Consider the following 22,770-nt stretch of genomic DNA (forward strand, 5'->3'; position numbering starts at 1 on the left):
CCTCTCTTCTCCCACATTCTATATCCTGTCCATCAGTAAATCATGCCTGCTCTGTCTTCCCAAAGTCGTTTCAAGTTCCTTTCTCACAACCTCCATCTAAGGCTGCCCACCTCTGACTTACCTCTTTTTCTATTTCAGCAGCCACCTAACTGGCCTTGTTTTTATTCTTCCTCCTCAAAGTCCATTCTCTGCACAGCAGCCAGAGTAATACTGAAAGATATATATTAAGTTTCCAGTTGCAAACCTCCAGTGGTTGCCCACTGAATAGAATTAACTCCTTATGTGGCCTCCCAGACCCTATATAGTCCAGGTTTGTACCTTCTCTGGTTTCAGTCAATAGGCTCCAGTAGGGCGCCCTTCTGTCCTGGCATTAAGGACAGATTGTAGCATAGAGGAAGCTCAGTCAATAGTTGTTTTGCCTACACCAACCTCCTTTCTGTCCCACAAGTATACCAGCGCCTTTGCACCAGGACCAGTGTCTGTAATGTCTGCAAAGCCCCATTCCCCTGGATTCAGATGGTTCGCTCTTTCTTATAGTTCAGTTTTGGCCCAAATACCATCCCCTAGAAGGGTCTTCCTAGACCCCTCTCAGCACCAAGAACACCAGCATGTCCTTAAGAGGCACCTGACGGGTGAATCAGTGGAAGGAATTGCTTGTGCTCTCACTTTGGGTTGTTTTGAGCCATCCTATCTCCTCTCTGGTTTCATGGATTTCATGACACAGCTTCTCCTAAAGGAGTCCATGGCATTTCTTTTTTTTCTTTTTTTTTTTTCATTGTATTTCTTATAAGTGAAAAACAAAATCATCTTTAATTACTCTTTGGAAATTCCTCAAGTGCTTTTTACATTAGTGAATGGTCTTTAGGCCTTGCAAGTCCAGGGTAGAAGCCTATAGTGGCTGTGATCCTTCAGGAAGAAACCTGTGTCCTCGATCATTTCCAAAACTCATTCCAGAAACCAGCACAGTGTGGCTTTACATGTAATTGATGTGATTGCTGAACAGTTATAAATAAAAATTTATTAAACTCAATCATATTGCAAACATACTGAAAAAGTTCATATTTAAAAGGAGCCCATAGCAGATTTTTATAAAGGGTAAAATTGTTAAACCTAATGATCACCCTTTAATTTACTGGTGCTATAAATATGTATTTGCATAGGTTATATTTTCTTAAAGCAGGCTACACTGATGTCATGCACCTGGAAATTAACTCTCTTTGAGAACATATCATGGCTTTCCAGAGGGTGATAAACTCTGCCTATAGAGAAAACTTAATTAGCTGTAAATAATTGACAGATCATTTCTTCTGACAGATGTATCTGTAAACATGGCTCCCTTTTCTGGGTAGAAGAAGCAGTGAAAAATTTTCCTCCATTCGTTCCTAAACAGTGACATGTTATAGAGAATGGGGTTCAGGGCCGAGTTGGCAAATGTGAATGCCACCACCCAGAAGAAGAGGGATGGCCAGATGACCAAGTCTTGCTTGAAGTTCTGGATCAAGATGAGGAGGATGGTGATGATGATGGGGCTCCACATAATGAAGAAGGAGATCATGAGCAGGAAGAGCGTGCGGAAGAGCCGGAAGTCCTGCTGGGACACGCGGATATGGTGGCTCTCTGAGTATGCTAGGTTCACCGTGAGCCTTTTCCTTGACGCCTTTGTGATCTGCAGGAACACAAAACAGAGCCACAGCCATGATTTACTGCAGGATGTTGGGGGTTTTGACTTTGGAGGAGCAAAGCAGCTAGCATTGGAAGCTGTCATCCCTGATGCCCTGAGCCAATTTGGCTTTGGAAATTTGTGTGGAGAGCACCTGTCTCAGAGCCTGGCAGCTGCCTGCACTTAGGATGTTCTGGGGAAAAGGGGCACCTGGCTGACTCCAAGGAAATAAGGCAGAAAATCACCCGTATTGTAAAGAGAATTGATGCAGAGAAGTGAAAAGGCTGAATTGTATGGTCTAGAAGAGAAACATGCGAGCAGAAACACATTGCTATGGTCCGACGCATCACCCCCGAGGTTATGGCATTAGGAGGTGATCAGGTTATGGGATCCAAGCCCTCACGAATAGTGCCCTCAGGAAAGAATCCCGGGACAGCTCCCTCAGCCCTCTACCACAGATGAGGGGGGAGGCTGCAGCCTGGGGGAGGGCAGCCTCCTCTTCACCTCCCAGCCTCCATGACTCTGACAAATTCACTTCTGTTGTTTATAAGCCAGTCTGTGGTATTTTGTGATGGCAGCCCGAACAGACTAAGACACATATTTTCCCTATTATTTCTTGAGAAGTAAGTAAGTCATTGTATAAGAGCAGTATGTGTTCAAGCTACAAACTCAAAACATTGTGGTACTGAAGCAGATCAAGTTAAAAATACAAGGCCTGTAGCTTCCCGTACTCTGTTTCCACTCCTGGCAGTTTGGTGGCAGGGGAGATGGCATGAGGGTGTGGCAAATCTGGGCAGAAAGGGAGCACTGAGCCCCTGTATTTGGTTCCTTTCCTTTACAGGAGCAATTGAGATGGATCCTAGTCTTGCCACAGGCCCCTGAAGTGGAGGAGTAGAGGCTGCTCATTTGCTGAGACAGCTGCTGCCGGGAGTCAGCCTGTGGCATGGGCCATTTGGGAATGATCCCCTGATCAGTAGGATCTGTTGGCACCACCACCAGCTACACGGAGATCAGGCACCATGACCAACAGGTGAGGACAGTAACCTCACAGTGGTGGGTGCGTAAGGGATGATTCCAACAGCAACCTTATCGCTTGTGCTGCCCACATTGCCCTGCCAAGAAGGCTAGAGTCCCTCATATATTTGAATGATGTCAATATAAATTCATATTTATTGAGCACTTACTATGTGCCAGGCCCTATACATATCACTTGGCTTATCTCTTTACATTCTCCCAACAATTCTGTGACATACGTACTTCGATGACTCCCATTTTACAGATGAGAAAACTGAGGCTCAAAGAGGTTAAGGAACTTGCCCAACAGCACCCAGCTAAGCAGTCGAAAAGCTGAACTTCAAACCTGGGGAGTCTGACTCCAGCCCATGCTCTTAATGTTAAACTAGTTCCTTCCTACCATCTACTATTTCTGCCACTGGAAATCCTTCTGCCTGGACTATCACTTCAAGCTCTAATGCCAGAAACACCAAGAAAGCTTCTTGGTTCATCTCCCACGTGGCATCCTGCAGTGCTTTGTTTTGGGGACTCACATGGCCTGTGCTACATGTGCCATGTGGTAGGTGCTGAAGCATCATTGTCACCTCTGACCACCACCAGTCTGCAGGCTCCCGGAGGGCTGGGCAGCCCTGTGGCTTCTGTGGCCCGGAGCTCTACCAAGTGGCTGACAGTGACTGTGAGCCAGCAGACAGAGAAATGGGCTGACTCATGGTCCGAGTGGATAAGTGGTTGGGTCTGTTTTTAGCACTGAGTGGTGCCTCCATTTCCTCTGCCCATGATTTCCATGACTTTCAGGGAGTGAGAAGAAAATGGGCTCATTATAATCAAATGTGGCTCCCTGCTGCTCCCCACCCCATGTTAGACAATAAGACTAGTTAACGTTTTTTTTTCCGGGCTTTAAAGGGCTTTAAAATGTCTCTGTTGGGGCACCGGGGTGGCTCAGTGGTTGAGCATCTGCCTTCTGCTCAGGTCATGATCCCGGGGTCCTGGGATCGAGTCCTGCATCGGGCTTCCAGCATGAAGCCTGCTTCTCCCTCTGCCTGTGTCTCTGCCTCTCTCTCTCTGTGTCTCTCATGAATAAATAAATACAATCTTAAAAAGGTAGGGGGGCACTTTTCAGGCCCATACATGGAAACTGAGTCAGAGGCAGTGCTGACAGGTAACAGGAGAGAAAGAGGTGGAGGGTGGAGTGATGTGTCTTATGGCTTCAGATGATTTGCTAGTTGTGTCTCTATGAAAAGAGTTGATTAACATTGATGGTCATTTCATTTTACCGAGTTATGCTCTTGATGGAAGAATCTCAGTTGAAAAGCTGATCCAGTGACTCTGAGTTATGAGTATCTTCAGTGGGAGAGAGACACGAGCTATGAGGGGCTGTCCAGACACTCCCAACCGTCTGGAAGCTTTCCTGCTCCCAAGTTACCTGCCTGGCAAACCCACAGGTCCAAAGTGAGGACAAATGTCATAGCCCTCCCAGGAAATGGGTGACAGTAAGTTTGGCTAGTGGGGTAGAAAGTAATTTTTTAAAAGTCTTATGTTTGCATTAGTGTGATCTTCAAAATCACAAGGTTAGATCTCTTTCAAATTAAAGTCTAGCAGCCTGTTTGAAATATTATCATATCTACATTATCTTCTTAATGTGTTAAACAATCCCCTGGGGTCTATCCAGCTCCAGACAAAGCCAAGGCCCACAGTAGTCAAATGATTTGTCTAAGGTCACACAGTAATAAAGTTTGGAGTAGATCTGGGTCTTAGGACTTTTTGTTCAGTGATTTCCCCACTGCCCAAAAGGAAGAGGTACTGTAGGCTCTTTCAATGTGACCCAAAGTTTGTCTTACTCATTCAATGAGTATTTACTGAGCATCTACGATGAATGAGCTAGGCTCTGTACTCGGCATAGAGCTATAGCAGTAAACAAAACAAAGTCTCAGCCCTCCCTCATGGAGCTTGCATTCTAGTGGGCAGAACAGATGCTTCACAAATAAACACACACAAATGGAACATGACAGAGGTTGTAAGTGCACTGAAGAGAAATAAATCAGGGAAATAAAGGACAAGAGAGTGATGAGGAGGGTCTCTGGGGAAAAGCCTTTTGAACAGAGACCTTATGGAGTTGGGGAAGTGGCCCACACAGAAACTGGGGGAATAGAGGTCCAGGAGAGGAAATCATCCGTGCAAAGGCCCTGAGGCAACTGTGAGTTGGCATGTGTGAGGAACAGCCCCACAGCCAATGTGGATACAAGAGAGGGCTAGAAGATGAGGAGGTGGCAGGCAGGGGCCAGATCATATGGGGTTTTAAGGTGAGGGCTTTGAGTTTTGCTCTAAGCGTGAGGGAAGTGATGGTATCTAAATTATATCTTTGAGGGGCACCTGGGTAGCTCAGTCAGTTAAGTATCTGCCTTTGGCTCAGGTCATGATCTAGGGTCCTGGGATCGAGCCCCAAGCCCCGCATCCAGCTCCCGGCTCCCCGGGGACCCTGCTTCTCCCTTTCCCTCAGCCTGCAGCTTCCCCCGCTTGTGCTCACACATGCACTCTCTCTCTCTGTCAAATAAATAAATAAAATTATTTATTATTTTAAAAATTAATTATATCTTGGAGTCGTTACCCAGAGCACTGTTTCCTATGAGTCATGATAGATACTCTGTTTTAGCCCGGAGCTGTGCTGGGTCTGTGGTGGGAAGAACTGAAGGCTGCCCTTGGGTTTAGACCAAAGTATCCAGAAAGCAATGAACTGCAGTTTAGAGGCAGATCAGGGGCCTAGTGGGCTCTGAGAATGTTTCCACATGGGCCCTGGCCTGAGAAAAAGATTGAAGAGGGTGGGAAATCTGTCTGTGGAATAAGTCAATCTTCCCTCAGAAGGTGGCTGAGGAGTCTGAGGTGAGGTGCCAAGGGACAGACCCGAGCGTCCCGGCCTCCAGGGGACGCCCACAAAGGAGCCCTGCTCCAGCTGGCTGGCCCTGCTCTAGCCCTGGCCTCTTGCTCCTGCCATGCTCCCAATCTGGACCTGTGGTTTATTCACTCAAAAAACTCAACAGTACCTTTTCCCAGCATGCTCTGAGACAAGGGACAGAGGGTCAGTCTTGCCTAACACATAACAGCAGAAGTAGTTCACTCAGCCCCTGTGGCAGGCAGGCCATATCTCCGACGTATCTCCCAACAATCCTATGCTGTCAGAGTCATCGCCATTTCACAGATGAGGGAGCTGAGGTTCAGACCAGTAACTTGCCAAAGGCCACACAGCAAGGACTGAAAAAGCAGATTATTAAAAGAGCCCTTTCTTGTCTCTGTGTCTGCCTTCCACGGCCCTTTGTTCTTCCCTCTCCTTCCCCTCCTTTACTTCTTACATCCATGAAAAACTCAACAGTTTGCCAAAGTTTCACACTGAGCCCCAGCACCAATGCATCTGGCCTATCAGGGATTCCTACCTGGGGCAGTGGTGCTGCTGTCTGTCTCCTCTTCCCTTTCCTGGACAAAAGCTCCTTCTAGATAAAGAAGGTGGCCTGCTCACTCTTGACCTATCTCCACTCTCCAACACTTTGCATAGAGCAGTTCCTTAACAAATGTCTGAGGAATCAAAATGTTGGGACTCTGGGGCCAGATTGCCTGAGTTTAAATCCTGATACTGCTCTTGTGAGCTGTGTGATCTCTGGCAAGTTACTTAGCCTCTCTATGCATTGGTTTTCTCATCTGTTAATTCTTAATAGGATTAAATGAATTAGTTCTGATACATTGTAAATACTACATCAATATTTGTTTAATAACTTTTAAAGAATTCATTCTACATTTATCTTCCTTTTTCCCTTACTCCTTTTTTTTTTAAGGTATTAATGGCTAGTACTTACATAGCATTTACAAATGCCAGGCCCCCATTGCAAGCACTTTACAGACCTTAACTCCAGGCCTGAATCTGCCTCATGCCTTGAACAAGCCCCAGGGTGGGTGTCACTTAAGTGGGCCACAAGTCAACTGGTGGGGAAGAGTCTAGAGAAGAACATGGCTGGCCCTCTCCCAAAGGGCCCAGGATTAGCAGACCCAGAGGGAAGTTGGCCTAGTTTTGGGTTCTAAGCATCTCAGAAGGTTACAGATCCTCAGCTGCCAAGAAAGGGCCATTAAAGTAGCCAAGCTAGCAAGCAAGACCTACAGGGCCCCACTTTACGAAGTTTGTTTGCCAGATGACTTATAATATGTAATAAAAACCAAGATTCAACAGCTATAAACCTCTAAGAGGACTCAAGGTTTTGCATTAAACCTGAGATGAGCATGAACACATGCCATCTGCCTGTGCCTCTAAGAATGGGCTGCCTCAAGAGGTAGGAGAAAGGCTGGCAGGGTCCTTTTTATGGCCCTGGACACACTCTCACTTCAAGGTAGAGATCAGGGCAGCCCCGGTGGCACAGCAGTTTAGCGCCGCCTGCAGCCCAGGGTGTGATCCTGGAGACCCTGGATCGAGTCCCACGTCAGGCCCCTGCATGGAGCCTGCTTCTCCTTCTGCCTGTGTCTCTGCCTCTCTCTCTCTGTCTCTCATGAATAAATAAATAAAATCTTTAAAAAAAAAAAAAAGGTAGAGATCATTTCCTGGTTCAGTGCACTTTCGAAAAGCACCTTCTCTGGGAGTGTGAGGTAGTGATGGGAAGGTCACATGAGTGGGCTTCTGGCAATGTTCTGTTTCCCTTTTTTTTTTCTTGGACTGCTTCTATCAGTGTGGTCAGCTTGTGACGTGTGCATGTATGCTGGGTATGCTTTTCTGGATGTATATTATACTTCAATAAAAAGTTTTTAGAAGTGTACATTCTCCATCACTATATTGCTGTTTGTTATGGGGTGACAATGGACTCAACCCAAAAGCCCATAAAATACATTATGTCATATCCGTATGATAGAAGACCAAGAAACCATTAAAAATAATGAGGCAGAGATATAAAAACAAATATGGAAAGATATTACAATATAGTGTTAAGTCAAAAAAGGAAATTACAAATAATGTTATCTCAAATCTGAAACAAACAAGCATTGGGTTAAATGCATAGTGTATAGTTGATATTTGACCATTTTATATGGTGTGTTTTATATACATATAACATATATACATACACACAGCTCAAAGCATGTATACAGGTAAATTTATATAAAAAAATAACCTGAAAAATGTACTTTGAACTGTTAACATCAGGAGTAGATGTTTAGTTTCTGTGATACATTTCTATATGTCTTTAATTTTTTATAATGAGCTTTGTATTACTTTAGTGATCAGCTAAATAATAAAATAACAATCATAAAGACATAACTTAAAAAAAATACCAAACTCTTGCCCCTCACTATTGCAGAGTGGACCTAGACAGAAAGCCAGGATTGGACTGGCATGAACTCTAAGGTAACTTTTGACCTGGAAGGCTGATTCCAACTGAAACATTCCAAGCCTAAGTGGAGTTCAGCTGTGGCACTCGAAGCACACATACCTGTAAAATTTTGGAGTAGCTGATCACAATGAGCAATCCTGGTACCAAGAAGTTCAAAGTAACAAACGACACGTCCCAGGAGATTTCTCCGGCAACACTGGGCCAAGCCAGTGTGCAAATCAGAATTTCCTAGTTACAAGAAGGAAGAGAAGAACATCATTTAAATGGTGGCTGCTTGTTTGGCTCTGGCTCAGTCCCAGTAGGAGGGTGCTCGACACTGTTACCATTACACAACTAGGATGACAAGAAATCTCAGCATCTAGGATGCATGGGTGGCTCAGCATCTGCCTTCAGCATGATCTCCAGGTCATGATCTCCAGGTCCTGGGATCGAGCCCTGCATCAGGCTTCCTACCCTTCTGGGGAGTGGGGAGTCTGCTTCTCTCTCCCTCCCTCTGTTCCTTCCTACCACTTGTTCTCTCTCTCAGTCATAAATCAATCAATCAATCTGTCTATCTCAGCATCCCTCCCCCTGCCCACACAAACACACCTACAAACCATTTCTCTCTGACCCTTGGAATAACCACAGTTATTATTCCCATTCTCCAGGAGATGCAACGGAGTCTCAGGCGCACTGGTAATAGTTGGAGTTAGTTCCCAAGCCCAGTGCTCTGTCTGCTTCCCTGGACTTAGCTGCCTGAGAGCCCTTGAGCCTTGTTCTTTTGCAAGTTCCTCATTTTACAGGAGACAACCTGAGCCCTAAGAGGTTACATAGATTGGAAGTGCATGTTGTACTCAAGCATGTACAAACAGGAACAAAGTTTCAGTGCTCTCCCACTGGTACTGCTGAAAGCACCAGGAACCATGTCAAGGCACTAAGTGTTTGTTGGGGGAGTCGGGCAAATGTCTAAAATGTGTCCAGCTGTATCAAAGAAATCCATGGCTTATTCCAAGGTGTAATTGTGCCCAGACTTGAAAGCTCTATCCTCCTGTGTCTCTCCTCCAGAAGAGCACGCTACAGCCCCACAGAATCCCGCATCGTTTGAGATATAAAACCACCGGAATGGGGTGGAAAAGCCTGGTTTGTGACCTTGCTGGTGTCAGTATGTTGTGCTGGATTCCAATGTTTGATACTAATTACAAACCTCAAAACCCGGTGGGGACCTTATTACATAGTTACTAGTAGCTGCTGCAACAACTTCCTCCAAGGAATAAACAGGTCAATGAAAATTTTGAGATCTGTCTGTCTCCCCTCCCAAACACAAATTTCCCGACTGCTTGACTGTAGGAACAAAACTGTTTAGAAACCAAGTTGCCCTGGGGCACCTGGGTGGCTCAGTAGTTGAGCATCTGCCCTTGGCTCAGGTCGTGATCTTGGGGTCCTGGGATCGAGTCCGGCATCAGGTTCCCCACAGGGAGCCTTCTTCTCCCTCTGCCTATGTCTCTGCCTCTCTCTCTGTGTAAATACTCATGAGTAAATACATAAAATCTTAAAAAAAGAAAAAAAAAGAAACCAAGTTGCCCTAAACCCTTCTGGACGCGTAGAACAGACTTTTAAGAGCACATTCTGTGTAAAACATTATTGACTTTTGGTGGACAAGGCATCATAACCAATTGTAGTAGAATGATAGAATGATATCTAGCATCATTCATTCATTCATTCAGCCAGTACTTGTTGAATGCTACACTAAGCCAGAGCAAATAACTTTTATCACATATATCATAATTGTGTGCTCAAACCCAAAATGCAAACAGTTACTTCTTTTCCTATTCAGTATTAACAGAAAATAGTAAGTCTGATGGTCACTGAGCAATTTTTCTATTCTGGGAAGCACTTTACATACATTATCTCATTGAATGTTCCCAACAGCCATATTGAAATGCATATTATTATTTTTCCCGTTACACAGAGGATAAAATTAAGGCTTAGAAACATCCTCCTAAAACAAGTCTAAGACACTAAGAGTGTAGGCTTTTTTTAAAATTTAAATCCAATTATTTAACATATAATGCATTATTAGTTTCAGAGGCAGAGGTCAGTGATTCCTCAGTCTTATATAACACCCAGTGCTCATCACATCACGTGCCCTCCTTTAATGTCCATTACCCAGTAACCTCATTCCCCCACTCCCTTCCCCTTGAGCAAACCTCAGTTTGTTTCCTATGATTAAAGAGTCTCTTATGGTTTGTCTCCTCTCAGATTTCATCTTGTTTTATTTTTCCCTACCTTCCTCTATGATCCTGTTTTGATTCTTAAATTCCACATGAGTGAAATAATATGATAACTGTGTTTCTCTGATTAATCTTTTTTCACTTAGCATAATACCCTCTAGTTCCATCCATGTCAAATGACAAGATTTCATTTTTCTGATGGCTGAGCAGTATTCCATTGTATATATACACCACACCCTCTTTATCCATTCATCTGCTGATGGACATCTGGGTTCTTTCCATAGTTTGGCTATTGTGGACATTGTCGCTATAAACATTGGGGTGCAGGTGCCCCTTTGGATCATGACATTTGTACCTCATAGTGCAATTGCTGGGTCATAGGATAGCTCTATTTTCAACTTTCTGAAGAATCTCCATACTGTTGTCCAGACTGACTGAAGGTGTAGTTCTTTTAAATCATATAATATCTTCCCCAAAGAGCTAAGTGGTTATAAAAGAAATACAGGGACTTACTAAGAAAACTCAAAGGCAAATCAAGCAGGGAAGAATGCTTTAATCATATTTGTACCTTGAAAGGGGTGGTGAGAATGTTGCTTCCCTTTCCTATTTTGTTTAGATGGTTCACAAATGTACTAGTAATTCTGTTTTAAAAAACATTTTAACTATTTATTTATGAGATACACACAGAGAGAGGCAGAGACATAAGCAGAGAGAGAAGCAGGCTCTCTGTGGGGAGCCTGATGCAGGACTCAATCCCAGGACCACGGGATCACGACCTGAGCCAAAGGCAGATGCTCAACCACTGAGCCAAAGTAATTCCAAAAACTTGTTCTTCCATCCCCATCCCTACAGTCCACACCTGAGGGGGGAAAGTTCATTAGATCTTTATACATCATGGTGATTGGAAAGAAATTGGTGTCTCTCAAGGATCTTCTGAATCTTGGCAGTGTGGTAATGGTCTTTAGATAATCATTGCAGCTTCACTGGTACTCAGATCTCTACTCACCATGCTCTCATTCAACAATACTGGTGGGCAACACATACCAGCAAATATGCTGAAGCAGTGATCAGAAAAGACAGACTCCATCCCTGAGTGTGCCTTGATCTCTGATTCCTATATTTGAGATAGGAAAATGTATAGGGAGGGCAGAAAAACAGATCCCAGAACCATTACTGAAGCCCCCAAGGGACCCAACTCTTTCAAAAGCCTTTTACAGGATATCTGCCAAAATCTCTCCATGCTTAACGCGATTTTGTAGAAGAATGTGTAATGATAGAGCCAGATATTCTCCCTACAATTGGAGCAAAAAAGTAGATCCCTAAACAATCTGCCTGCATTAGCCCCATGCTGTTGAAGGAAATGTGTGGGTGTGAACTAACAGATATACACCAGTGCACACTATCCCTCACATATGTGTAGAAAAAAGACTGGAAGGATACATTCCAGAAAACTGTCTGTTCTCAGTGGGATTCCCCTGGGACTCAAGTTATTTTTGCTCTTTTGGCTTATCTGAATTTTCTAGAAGGTGCCTATATTATTTTATAAGAGCAAAAAAAAAATGGCGATGCAAGTTAATTTTTAAAAGAAGTGCTTTGATCAAACATGAAACATAGATTACCATGATAGTTCAGCTATTTTTTTCAACAAAAGCAATGAACTCATCCAGGAAGTTCCTCCCATTTCATGACTCTGGTGAAGACGTTCCTTTACCTTTTGATTTGTGGCACTCACTCCAGGCACGAGGTGTGATAAGGAAGTCAGGTGAGCACTTTGCACAGCACCCCCATGCCTGACAGAAGAGACCGTGGCTGGCCGGTGTGGACTGGATGACTGATTTGTGTTCTTTCGAAAGCTTTCTGTGGTATCACAGGTAGGGTGCAGTGTTTATTCTCATTAAAAAATGTAACAACAGGCACCAGGCCCACAGGCAGAGAGCTGGTCCGGTATTATAATAGTGTTTTTGTGGGAAAATCCAACTGACTTAAATTATTTTGATTCTAGTATTCTCTCCTGGGCTGTGACTCAGGGGGGTACCACGTCGCTGTGAGTCAGCTCTGGAAGGTGAAGACATGGGTCTTATTCTCTGTATTTTTCTGCATGTTTGAAGTGCTTCCTGATTTAAAAAAGGAAATTTGAGGGCAGCCCGGGTGGCTCAGCGGTTTAGTGCCGCCTTCAGCCCAGGGCCTGATCCTGGAGACCCTGGATCGAGTCCCATGTTGGGCTCCCTGCATGGAGCCTGCTTCTCCCTCTGCCTGTGTCTCTACCTCTCTCTCTCTCTCTCTCTCTCTGTCTCTCTGTCTCTCATAAATAAATAAATAAATAAATAAATAAATAAATAAAATCTAAAAAAAATAAAAAATAAAAATAAAGGAAATTTGAAAAGCCAAAGCGCTAGGCCTGCTTTGTTACTGAGCTCCAGAAGCAGAGCTGGCCAAGTCAAAGACTGTCCTTCAATTGCTGTGTTCAACCACTCACTGACTCCCGCCCTGGTGGCTGCACCACCATGAGGCCACAGTGAGAAGGCGCAAGGTGAGCCTGCCCTCAAGAAGGCTCTGATGTGCTCAGGGAGAGAGAGAAGCACTAAGAAACTTCACCACAGGGCAGTGAGCCAGTGGTGCCCAGAGCGAGAGGGGACAGGAGAGCACGTCACAGAGGAAGTGGCATCCTGGAGGGGTGGTGTTCGCTATGCCTGGAGGGATGAGGCCTCAGTCAGGAAAAGGGGAAGGCTGGAGCTCGGCATCAGGACCAGCAGGCATGAAAGGCAGGAAGCCACATACAAGGAGGCCACATACAAGGGTATGTGTGGCTAAGGGTGACTTGTATCCCCATCCCAACCACCACCTCTCCCTGGCAACCTCATCCATTTCCATGGCTTCTTTTCCAAGATGCCACTGCTTTTTCCAGCCCTGTCTTCTCCTGAACCCCAGACTGGCCCCTGCACCCTGAGGACATCTCTGAAGGATGCCTCACAGGCATATCAAGCTCCAATGTCCAATCCCGGAAGGCTCTACCTCCTGCCATCACTGGCTCAGGGCATGGAGTCACCATTCCCCATGCTGCTGGCGACCTGAGTAAGGGCCTTCTGCCTTCTTCTCCTTCCCTCTCTACTCAGAGTGGGCCTTTAAGTTCTGCCCTAATAGCTATCCAGCACATCCACGTGTTGGATATCTCATTCTCACAGGCCCACCCTCCCAGGCCAGGCCATCTGTCTCCTACCAAGTCCAGACTCCCTAAAGGGGCACACCCGGCCCTCCTCCAGCTGGCCCCACCAACCCTGCCCACACCGTGTCTTGCCAACACATGGGCTATTTCCTCTGCCTGTAATATCCCTCCAGGTTCCCACAACCATGTCTAGCTTGCTGCCTTTCATCTTCACCCTCAGCTGAGATACCACTGATTCTCTTCTGAGAAGACTCCCCTGTGGATGGGACATCTATCTATAGGCACTGCTCAAAAGCTGACCCCTCTCCACCCTGGCTGACTTATCTGCAAATGCCACCTGATTCCAGCTGGTTCCTGTCAGCTTCTCTAATGATGTCTCTTGGAGTACCCCTGAGGATCCTTTTGGTTTTTGTTTATTTGATTGTTTTGAGATGTACTTCGTTATTTATTGCTATTTTTGATCTTTTCCCAAGCCAGTGCTTTGTTTATTTTTTAAAAGATTTTCTTTATTTATTTGAGAGAGAGAGAGAGAGAGAGAGAGAGAGCGCACACACAGAGGAAGAAACAGACTCCCTGCTGAGCAGAGAGCCCTACCTGGGGCTCAATCCCAGGACCCAGAGATAAGATGTTTAACAGACCGAGCCACCCAGGGGCTCCTGAGGATCCCTTTGTAAACCATTCTCCCTCTTCCAACTCTTCAAGCAAAATGGAAGACTTCGAGATCACTTTAAGGCAGTGGGAATCCCAGTGGATAAACCCTTGTCTCCCCACTTCCTAAAAGAAAAGAAAGAACACATCAGTGCAAGAGATGAACTTTCTTCTATCGTAAAGATATCCTCTAGGGATGCTCTAAGTGGCTCAGTGGTTGAGTGTCTGCCTTCAGCTCATGGCATGATCCCAGGGCCCTGGCGTCAAGTCGAGTCCCACATCCGGCTCCCCACGGGGAGCCTCCTTCTCCCTCTGCCTGTGTCTCTGCCTCTCTCTCTCTGTGTCTCTCATGAATAAATAAATAAAATCTTAAAAAAAATAAAGATATCCTCTAATAGTAGCAAAGGCAAGCAAACTTGTGTTTATCACCTCAGCCAGTTTACACTCAGCAGAGACACGACGGCACTCTGGTCTGGTATTAAACTAGGGCAGGCCGAGTGGGAAGGTAGGGGGCTCCTAAGGAAGTGTGAACTCATGGGAAACACCACGGGGAGGAGCATAGACTCAGGCCATATTCTGTTCCATCCCGACTGCTCTGTGACTTTAGGCACATCCCCCTTCGGAAAATGAACACACAAACACCTATTTGTAGGGTTTCTGTGAGAACCACACTGTACCACGGTTTCAGGCCATCTACATTGTCAATACATGTACCTCTTCGCACAGGACAGTGTCTCGGTCATGTGACTCATGGTGAGGGCAGCGTGGAGGGGTGCTCAGTAAATGTTTGTGGAATGAACGGGCAGCAGCACATTCTGGCCGGGGTGGACAGTCCCCCGCAACCTGCCGATGAGGGTCAGTGTCCTGCCATGGCCACAGCACACACAGGCAGGAATCCTGTTGGAACAGGCTGAATTGACCTGGCTGAGATGTCTGTGTTGCTGCCATGTGCCCACCCTCTTAAAACGACAGTCTCTTATTTTACAGCAATCAGAAGAATCACACTATTTAAGGAATCTTTAAAATACTTATAACCGAAGATAAGGAAACTAATAATAGCTGGCAATTCTTGAGTGCTTAACTGTGTACGTGCCAGGTGTTGGCTCACGTACTGAGCATTAGTCCCCACGGCAATCCTATAAGGTTACAGTGTTCCCATGCCCATTCTGGAGATGAGGAAAGGAGGGCATAGAGGTGGGGACCACTTGCCTCTGTTACATGGCCCCTAAGTGGCAGAGATAGGATTCAGACTCAGAATGCTGGACCCCAAAGCCCATACTCCTAAAACCAAATTGTTTAGCATTTTTAGCACGTCAATCATTTCATCCTCCCTTCAGAGAAGTTTTAGAGAGGTGGTCACCTGGACTGCTGGGCACCCAAGTGTCCGAATGGACAAGGCTACTCATGCTCCTGTTTTGAGGACCTGGGGGGCACCCTAATTGGTAGGAAGCTCTGAGAGGCCCTGTTTCCCTGGCCAGCGCTTCTTCAGCAGAGGCAGCCAGCAGCCAGCGTGTGTTCAGGGTTAGTGAGCTCCCTCAGCTGGTGGTTTGGGTAGGAAAGTATCCCTCACCTAAAACCTCCGTATTCAGTGGCCAAGTGGGAAGGGGCAGGCACAGTCTACAGACAGGAAGCTGGGAACAGAGGATTAAGAAAACAAGCTTTTGCTAATTTTAAATGTGAGACTCTGTTCAGTCTAGCCTAGATCCTTCTCTGTCTCTTTTTTAAAATGGCCACACTCCTTTTTCTCCCCATTTTCTCCTTCTTTTTAACTTATTTCTTCAATCCCTAAGCCTCAGCTTGCTCACCTATAAAATGAGTTGTTTCCTGGGTGCTCCAGTCACAGCCCTTGAGGAAGAGGAGAGTTTTTCTGTTCCTTGGCTTATTGGCAGAGGCATGTGGCAGGAGTGCAGGTGGGGAAAAGACAAAGGGGTTGGAGAGTTCGAAAGGACCATCTGGCTTTTCATTACAGGCTCCCTGGCCCCACCTCTACTAATTTCAGGGAAGAGGGTTCCTGCAGCCACCTCACCTAACCCCCAACTTTCTGAAGTGTTCTCCCAATGGCTTCATCCAAATCCTCTCCAAAGGCTCTTAGAACCAAGGAGGTGTTTTTGCTTTAGGACAAGAGGGGTCTGCATGCCCAGCCCCAAGGGACACTGAGGAAAAGCCACCACAACACAAGTCTCCATGGAAGCACCTTGCAGTACAGCTCTGGTCATCCCAGAAGTGCTGTAGGGGGCTCCGACACAGACAACCTACCAGAGGTGAAATACAGAGTGACAAAACAAGAGGAGCCCCCATCTGCATGAAGGCCTTCTCGCTCAAACAGCCACCTGTGTCCAAGCAGGCGAGCAGTTTTAGTCTGGGCTTTTGGCCAGGAGGGGACAAGAGCCTCGCTTCTTTTAGTGTTGTCAGTCAAGTATAAGTGTACCTAAAACAATTGTAAAAGGGAGGGGCACAAGGTACATGTTTGGGAACATAAGATACCCTAAAGACATATTCTATTTGATCTTTAATTTCCCAAGTGTCATTTTTTTCTGTAAGAAAAAAAAAATAAGGAAACGTCCCTCAAGGTCTATGAAAAAAGAAACACCGTGATTCAGTGAGATAGTAACTTAAGAGATCAAAGACTGGTAGGAGAACCTGGCCTCCAGCTGGTCCGGCGGCTCTGCGGTGAGGCCTAGTCTTTTGCTTATTTTAGAAGTATCTGGGTGACCCACCTTGATTCTCAGGTATATCTGGGCTGAGGAGGACAGGCTTGCCCACTAGGTTGGGGTCCTTGGCTGCTATGCCAGTGGCACCCCCCAACTCAGCTGAGCCCAGCTGTCCTGGCCCCGGTGCGGGGGGCATGGCCACAGGCTTACATTTTCTTTGATCAAGTGCCACATGCTGGACATAATTCCTGCTTATTAGTCATTCAAGGCCTTCAAACAAAACAAAACAATCAAACAAAAACCTCACAACGTATTCCATGCAAAAAGTAAACTATTAGGAAAGAGACTTTTAGGTCTGACTTGTGTTAAAAGGAAAAAAAAAAGATACTGCTTACACGGGATGCAGACTTCTCCCCTCACCCCTGGAAAAGGCCTGTGTGGGACACTGATCTGGGGAAACCCCCAGAGAAGCCCACCTCTGCTTCCCTGCTCAAGAGGACTACCCAAGAGGGCATCCTCTGGCCAGACTTCTCTAGCAGAAAGCCTTCCCCAGGTCACATCTTATTCTCGTGCCCTTCCATCTTCTCATTCCCTTCTGGTCACTGAGCAGACCTCTCCTTGGGGCTGTGGTTTGTGACAGTGTTGCTCAGGCCAGGAAACCAGTGAGTTGTAGAGAAAGGGAAACCAGCTTAGGGCAGACGCCCCCACACCCCCGCCCTCACCCCAGAGGCTGTCCCCAAGACAGGATGTGTGCCTTCCTTTGGGGCGCACAGATGTCTGTTCTTTCTCTGTCCCTTCCCATGAGGTGCAGAAAACCTAACACACTGGGATGACAGCCAGAACCACGGGCCACCGTCCTCGACCAGGCCCACATCCAGGCTCCCGAACTGAATCTTGGCGTGCAAACTCTGCAAGAGCGCAGCAGGGCAGCAACAGGGACAGCCCTGGACTGCGATGCCGGACCTCAGAACTGGAGTGGACCCGAGCCAGTGTCATGAACTGTCCAGAGAACCTTTTTTTTTTTTAACGTCATGGATCCCCCACAAAGCTCCTAATGACAACTGAACACACTGCTCAGAATAAAGCTCATCTGCCAGCTTCTGGAATCTGCCGAACATTTTTGGCACCCAGGATACTCTGAATCCACCCATCATCCAAGGCTCCCAAGGTAGGGAAGATCCTGTGTTCTAGTCTAATCCTTCTGTCTTGCAGTTGGAAAAACTGAGGCTCCGGGGAAGGATCCCAACACCCCTAGTGGCAGCACTGGGCTTAGGTCCCTGGGTCTCTGATGTGTGTTCTCCCTGGCTCTCCCCGCAGGTTCTCAGAGCACCAGGACCCTCACCCGGCCCGCAAGAATGTGCTGAGCACGATCTCAGCTCCTCCTCGCACTGAGGGTGAGATGCCCTGAGCAAGTCACTCCCCTGCGTGCCTCAGCTTCCTCACTGGAAGAGTGGCCGTGTGCCGGGAAGAGTGCTGCAGCAGCAGCGGAGAGAATTCTGCGAGAAAGCTGAATTCCGTCTACAGCAATGCGCTTAGCCATCCCGGATCCTGGAAGTTCCATGTGGCTGGCTCCCACGTTCCCGTTACTGCACTAACCTCAAAACAGAGAGTGCACCTTGCAGGCATTTGGAGGCCTCCACTCGGAAAGGTTTTGGAGGGCCTTCACGGGACCTGCGTCGCTGCGGTGACATTTAAGTGCCAACACTCAGAGCACCGGGCACAGCGACACAACGGGCAGGCACCGCAAATGGCCTGTGGCTGTTGTGTTGTTTTGCTGCCCTTTATCCCGGGTCGCCGTTTCCTCGGGATCCTCGCCCGCCAGCCCGCCCCAGACGCCTGCGGGCGCGCACAGCCCCGCGCTCACCTGGTCGCGACCGGGGAGCCGCTGGGGGACGACGTGGAAGAAGGCGCAGAGCGGCAGCGCGGCGAGCGCCGAGTAGCCCCAGATGAGCGCCAGCAGCGCGGCCCTCGCCCGCCGCCCCAGGCCCCGCGTGCCCCGGCGCAGGCGGACGATGCACACCACGCGCTCCAGGCTGACGGCCGCCAGGGTGAGGATGGTGACGCTGCCGCTCAGGCTCATCACGTAGAAGAGCAGGTGGCAGGCGGCCGGGCCCAGCAGCCAGGCCTCGGTCCATCGCACGGCCAGCACGGGCGGGATGGCGCTGGTGAAGAGCAGGTCGGCGCAGAAGAGGTTGAGCACCAGGCAGGCGGTGGTGCCGCGGCGCCGTCGGCGCGCCACCAGCACCAGGGCGCACACGTTGCCCAGCAGCGACACCGCGAAGACGAGCGCCAGCACGACCGTCTCCACGGCGGTCAGCGCCAGCCGGTGGTCGCCCTTGGCGTCGGAGAAGAAGGGGAAGCGGGTGCGGTTGGCCCGCTCCAGGCTGCGCGGGGACCCGGCGCCCGCCGCCTGCGCGCACTCAGGGGACATGCCCGGCGGCCGGCGGCCCGCAGCCGTGTGGAGCGCGCCTCGGGGAGGTGACTGAGCGCCAAGGCGGGGAAGGGGGAGGGAGGCGGTGGCGACACCTCCCCCGCCCTCCGCCCCCCGCCCCCGGGAGCGCCGGCGCCGGGCGTTACGAGCCGGGGCCGGGCGCGCGGGAACGAGGAAGTGCCGGGCTCGGCGCCCCCGGGCTCCTGGGGAGCGCCCGCGCCCGCGCCCGCGCCCGGAGAACCCACCGAGAACCCCGGCACCGCCGCAGTGCGCCCGGCTCCACCGACCTCCGGGGGCCAAGGGTGTGCGAAACCCGCAATCCACCGGTTTAAGTAAAAATGGATTTCGGAGCGTCAGGGCCGGACTCCGGGGACCTGTGTGCTTCAGGCTTTATCCAAGAAGCCCCACGCGTCTAGGGCCAGACTCCAAAGCACTTGGCAGTGGGCGCGGGCTTTCTTCGGGGCAGAAGGGATCCGTTGTGTCATCTTTGCTCAGCAACAGGTGACCTTAGCTGGATTCTTTTATTTCTCCGTTTCCCAGGTTGTTTTTTTTTTTTTTTTTTTTTCACCTGTAGAATGCGAATAAGATATCTCCCTGGGTAATCGTGAGGCTCATATGGAGAGATGAACACTTGGCATATAGTAATTGCCCCTGAAATGTCATCAATTATTAGTCACTATAGAAAATGTATGTGGGGATCCCTGGGTGGCGCAGCGGTTTGGCGCCTGCCTTTGGCCCAGGGCGCGATCCTGGAGACCCGGGATCGAATCCCACGTCGGGCTCCCGGTGCATGGAGCCTGCTTCTCCCTCCGCCTGTGTCTCTGCCTCTCTCTCTCTCTGTGACTATCATAAATAAATAAAAAAAATTTAAAAAAAAAAAAAAAAAAAAGAAAATGTATGTGAACTTTGCATTCTGAGCAACGATACAAAAATGCTTTCGTGTAAAAAGAGTGGGGTCCCAAAAATCTTAAAGAAGCTTGACACCCCAGAAAGACAGACACGCCAAGATTTTCAGGTATAGCTACAGGCTGTGAATGTGTCTCTGACACTACAGTTTGAAAAGCACTGGGCAATCCAGTCCCCATACAGGTAAGGAAACTGAGGCATAGCAATGAGTGGCTTATGCAAGGCGGCTCCTGGTTAATAATCATAGCCAGATCCCCTGCCCCACATCTTTCCACCAAGCTCAGTGTCTAGTTTTCTGTTACCCTAAATGAGGCAGTTAGAGAATGAAAGATGTGCTTGTGGCCCTAGACCCAGTGACTACTTCCCTGGCCAGCCACCCTCCCCTGCCACCCCCCCCCCCCCCCTTTGCCATACGACCAGGCCTCTCCCAGTGGTGCATTCTGTCTGTGTATTTATTAAGGATTTGGCTACACCAGCCTGAGGTGCTATCTGGGGAGGAGTATGCTTATCACTGTGTCATGTGTATCTCAGTTGAGTGTGACCTCTGACCTGAGGAGCAGATTACATGTCAGTGGGAGATGTTCAACTAGAAGCCTGAGGAAATTCAAGTTGTAGAGGCACCTGGGTGGCTCAGTGGTTGAGCATCTGCCTTTGGCTCACTGCTGATCCCAGGATCCTGGGATTGAGTCCCCCTCCCCCACAGGGAACCTGCTTCTCCCTCTGCCTATGTCTCTGCCTCTTTCTGGTCTCTCATGAATAAATAAATAAGATCTTTTAAAAAAAAGAAATTCAAGTTGTAAAACAGAACCAGTTAGCTTCCTGACACTGTTGTAAAGAGATTGGGATAAAGGGAACTCATATGGGATTTGGCAACTCCCTGGGGTCAGGGTATATTGGTTTGTTGTGCGAGGGAAAAGAGAGCCGTGTGAGCGTGAGGGAGAGAGAGGGTTGGTGAAAGTAGAGGGGTGGATTCCATTATCACAGGCTAGTGTACCATGGGGATGGATAGGTTTCCTCAGAGTGGGCGACCAGGATGGGCTTTCAGGGCTAGAAGGCCTTCTCCATCATTACCCTCTGGGGTTCTTCCAATGGCAAAGTTTCCCACATTTTCTACTTTTACATTGCCTTCATGGCACATCCAGGCCAAAAGACATACCTTACAGTTTCATTTATTAAGCAGCAGGGTCCAAATGACTTACTAAGACTATATGTCCTAAAAGCTTAGTAGCCATCTGGGGGAACAATAAACCTGAATGAAAAAATAGACATAGTGACTTCGTAATGGGATGGGTATACCTGTTGAGCTCTAAAAAACTGGGAATCAGATTGAACAATGCTACTCTCATTTCCTACTCCACACTGATTGATTTTTCAGATGTTTGCTTTTTATCACAGTAACCCCTGAAAACTGAGTTAGTGAGCTTAAGGTTGAAACTGTGAACAACCTAGAGCTAGTAGTTTATGTGGAGTCCAGTGGATGTTGAGTAGTCCTGTGTTTCCCTGGGCACCCAAGCACACGTGAGCATATGGCTAAGAACACAGGCTTGGAAACTCGCCTGCCAAGATCAGAATCTTGACTGGGACGCCTGGGTGACTCAGTCTGCTAAGCGCCTGCCTTTGGCTCAGGTCCTGATCTCAGGGTCCTGGGGTCAGGCTCCCTACTCAGCGGGGAGTCTGCTTCTCTCTCTCTCTCCCTCTGCCCTTCCCCCTACTCGCGCAAGCTCTCTCTCTCTCTCATTTTCCCAAATAAATGAATAAAATCTTTTTTTTTCCCCAAAAAAAGATCCTGACTATATAACTCACTAGCTTCTAGTGTCTCAGTCTTCCCATATAGAAAAGGGATATAATAATAATACTGATCTCTTAGGATCTTGTGGGGATTAAATGAAGTTCCTACATGTGAAGAACTAGGTACATTAAGTCATCTAGTGCTCAACACTGTTTATGGACTTAAGGACTGACCACACATCCCTATTTGCTGAGACAGTCTCCAGGTATAAAATTATTATTAGAACCCTCTTTCCCTCTCAAATCGCCCTGGTTTGGAGGATAAATTCTGTGGTCATCCTACTTTTATGTTTAACATTGGGTGATCATCAAGTCACCACAGGCACTGAGATTTAAATTTAAGTGGTCTGATTCCAGGGCCTCTACTCTTAACCACCAAAGCAGTGCTTCTTAACTGAGGGAGATTTGAAACACACACACACACACACACACACACACACACACACACACACACACACTGTGGCTGCAGAGATATCTGGAGACATTTTTGGTTGTCACGACTTGGGGGTTGCCACTGGCATTCAATGGGTAGGGGAGAGGCCAGGGCTGCTGCTTGTAATTGTATAATGCACAGGACAGCCCCATGACAAAGAATTGTCCACCCTCCAAATGCCAATAGTGTTGAGGTTAAAGATCCCTGTAACAGAAGCTGTTGCCTCCCCAAACTTTACCTCCTACTGTTGATATCTGTTGTGAACTCCCACATAGTGGCAAAAGCCAGAAATGGTACTATTTTCCTGGTAGGGGTTTCACAGAAAATTCTGTTATCCCTTTAACCAAACCACAGGTGAGACTCAAATTTGTGCTCTGGTCCCAGATGTGTACAGCTATAAAATATCCTTGGTCCACGGGACAGGATATGAAGTCGTCAGGGTGAACTGACCTCACTAGTTCCTCAGAATCAAGATGGCTGGAAACTGCAGGCTGAGCCCTCATTATAAG

General features: G+C 47.7%; 1 protein-coding gene across 1 annotated transcript; it reads right to left on the bottom strand.

Moving 5' to 3' along the window:
• Nucleotides 1-787: 787 nt before the first annotated feature.
• On the bottom strand, nt 788-19,896 carry FFAR4 (free fatty acid receptor 4). Its single transcript, XM_041730521.1, has 3 exons — nt 18,568-19,896; nt 8,131-8,259; nt 788-1,666 (listed from the first exon to the last, which is right to left on the bottom strand). Exons 1-3 carry the CDS (start codon nt 19,132-19,134, stop codon nt 1,277-1,279), a joined length of 1,086 nt encoding a protein of 361 aa, XP_041586455.1. The 5' UTR covers nt 19,135-19,896; the 3' UTR covers nt 788-1,276.
• Between the last annotated feature and the right edge of the window lie 2,874 nt (nt 19,897-22,770).

The sequence above is a fragment of the Vulpes lagopus genome, chromosome 2, assembly GCF_018345385.1.
Source record: "Vulpes lagopus strain Blue_001 chromosome 2, ASM1834538v1, whole genome shotgun sequence".
In the NCBI taxonomy this organism is placed as follows: Eukaryota; Metazoa; Chordata; class Mammalia; order Carnivora; family Canidae; genus Vulpes; species Vulpes lagopus.

Excerpts from the sequence above, each read along its gene's own strand:
- FFAR4 (XM_041730521.1), bottom strand. The coding sequence starts at position 19,134 with ATGTCCCCTGAGTGCGCGCAGGCGGCGGGCGCCGGGTCCCCGCGCAGC. Across the intron at positions 8,260-18,567 it reads GGCTCCCCGGTCGCGACCAG|GAAATTCTGATTTGCACACT; the intron begins GTGAGCGCGGGG and ends TCTTGTAACTAG. Across the intron at positions 1,667-8,130 it reads GCTACTCCAAAATTTTACAG|ATCACAAAGGCGTCAAGGAA; the intron begins GTATGTGTGCTT and ends GTGTTCCTGCAG.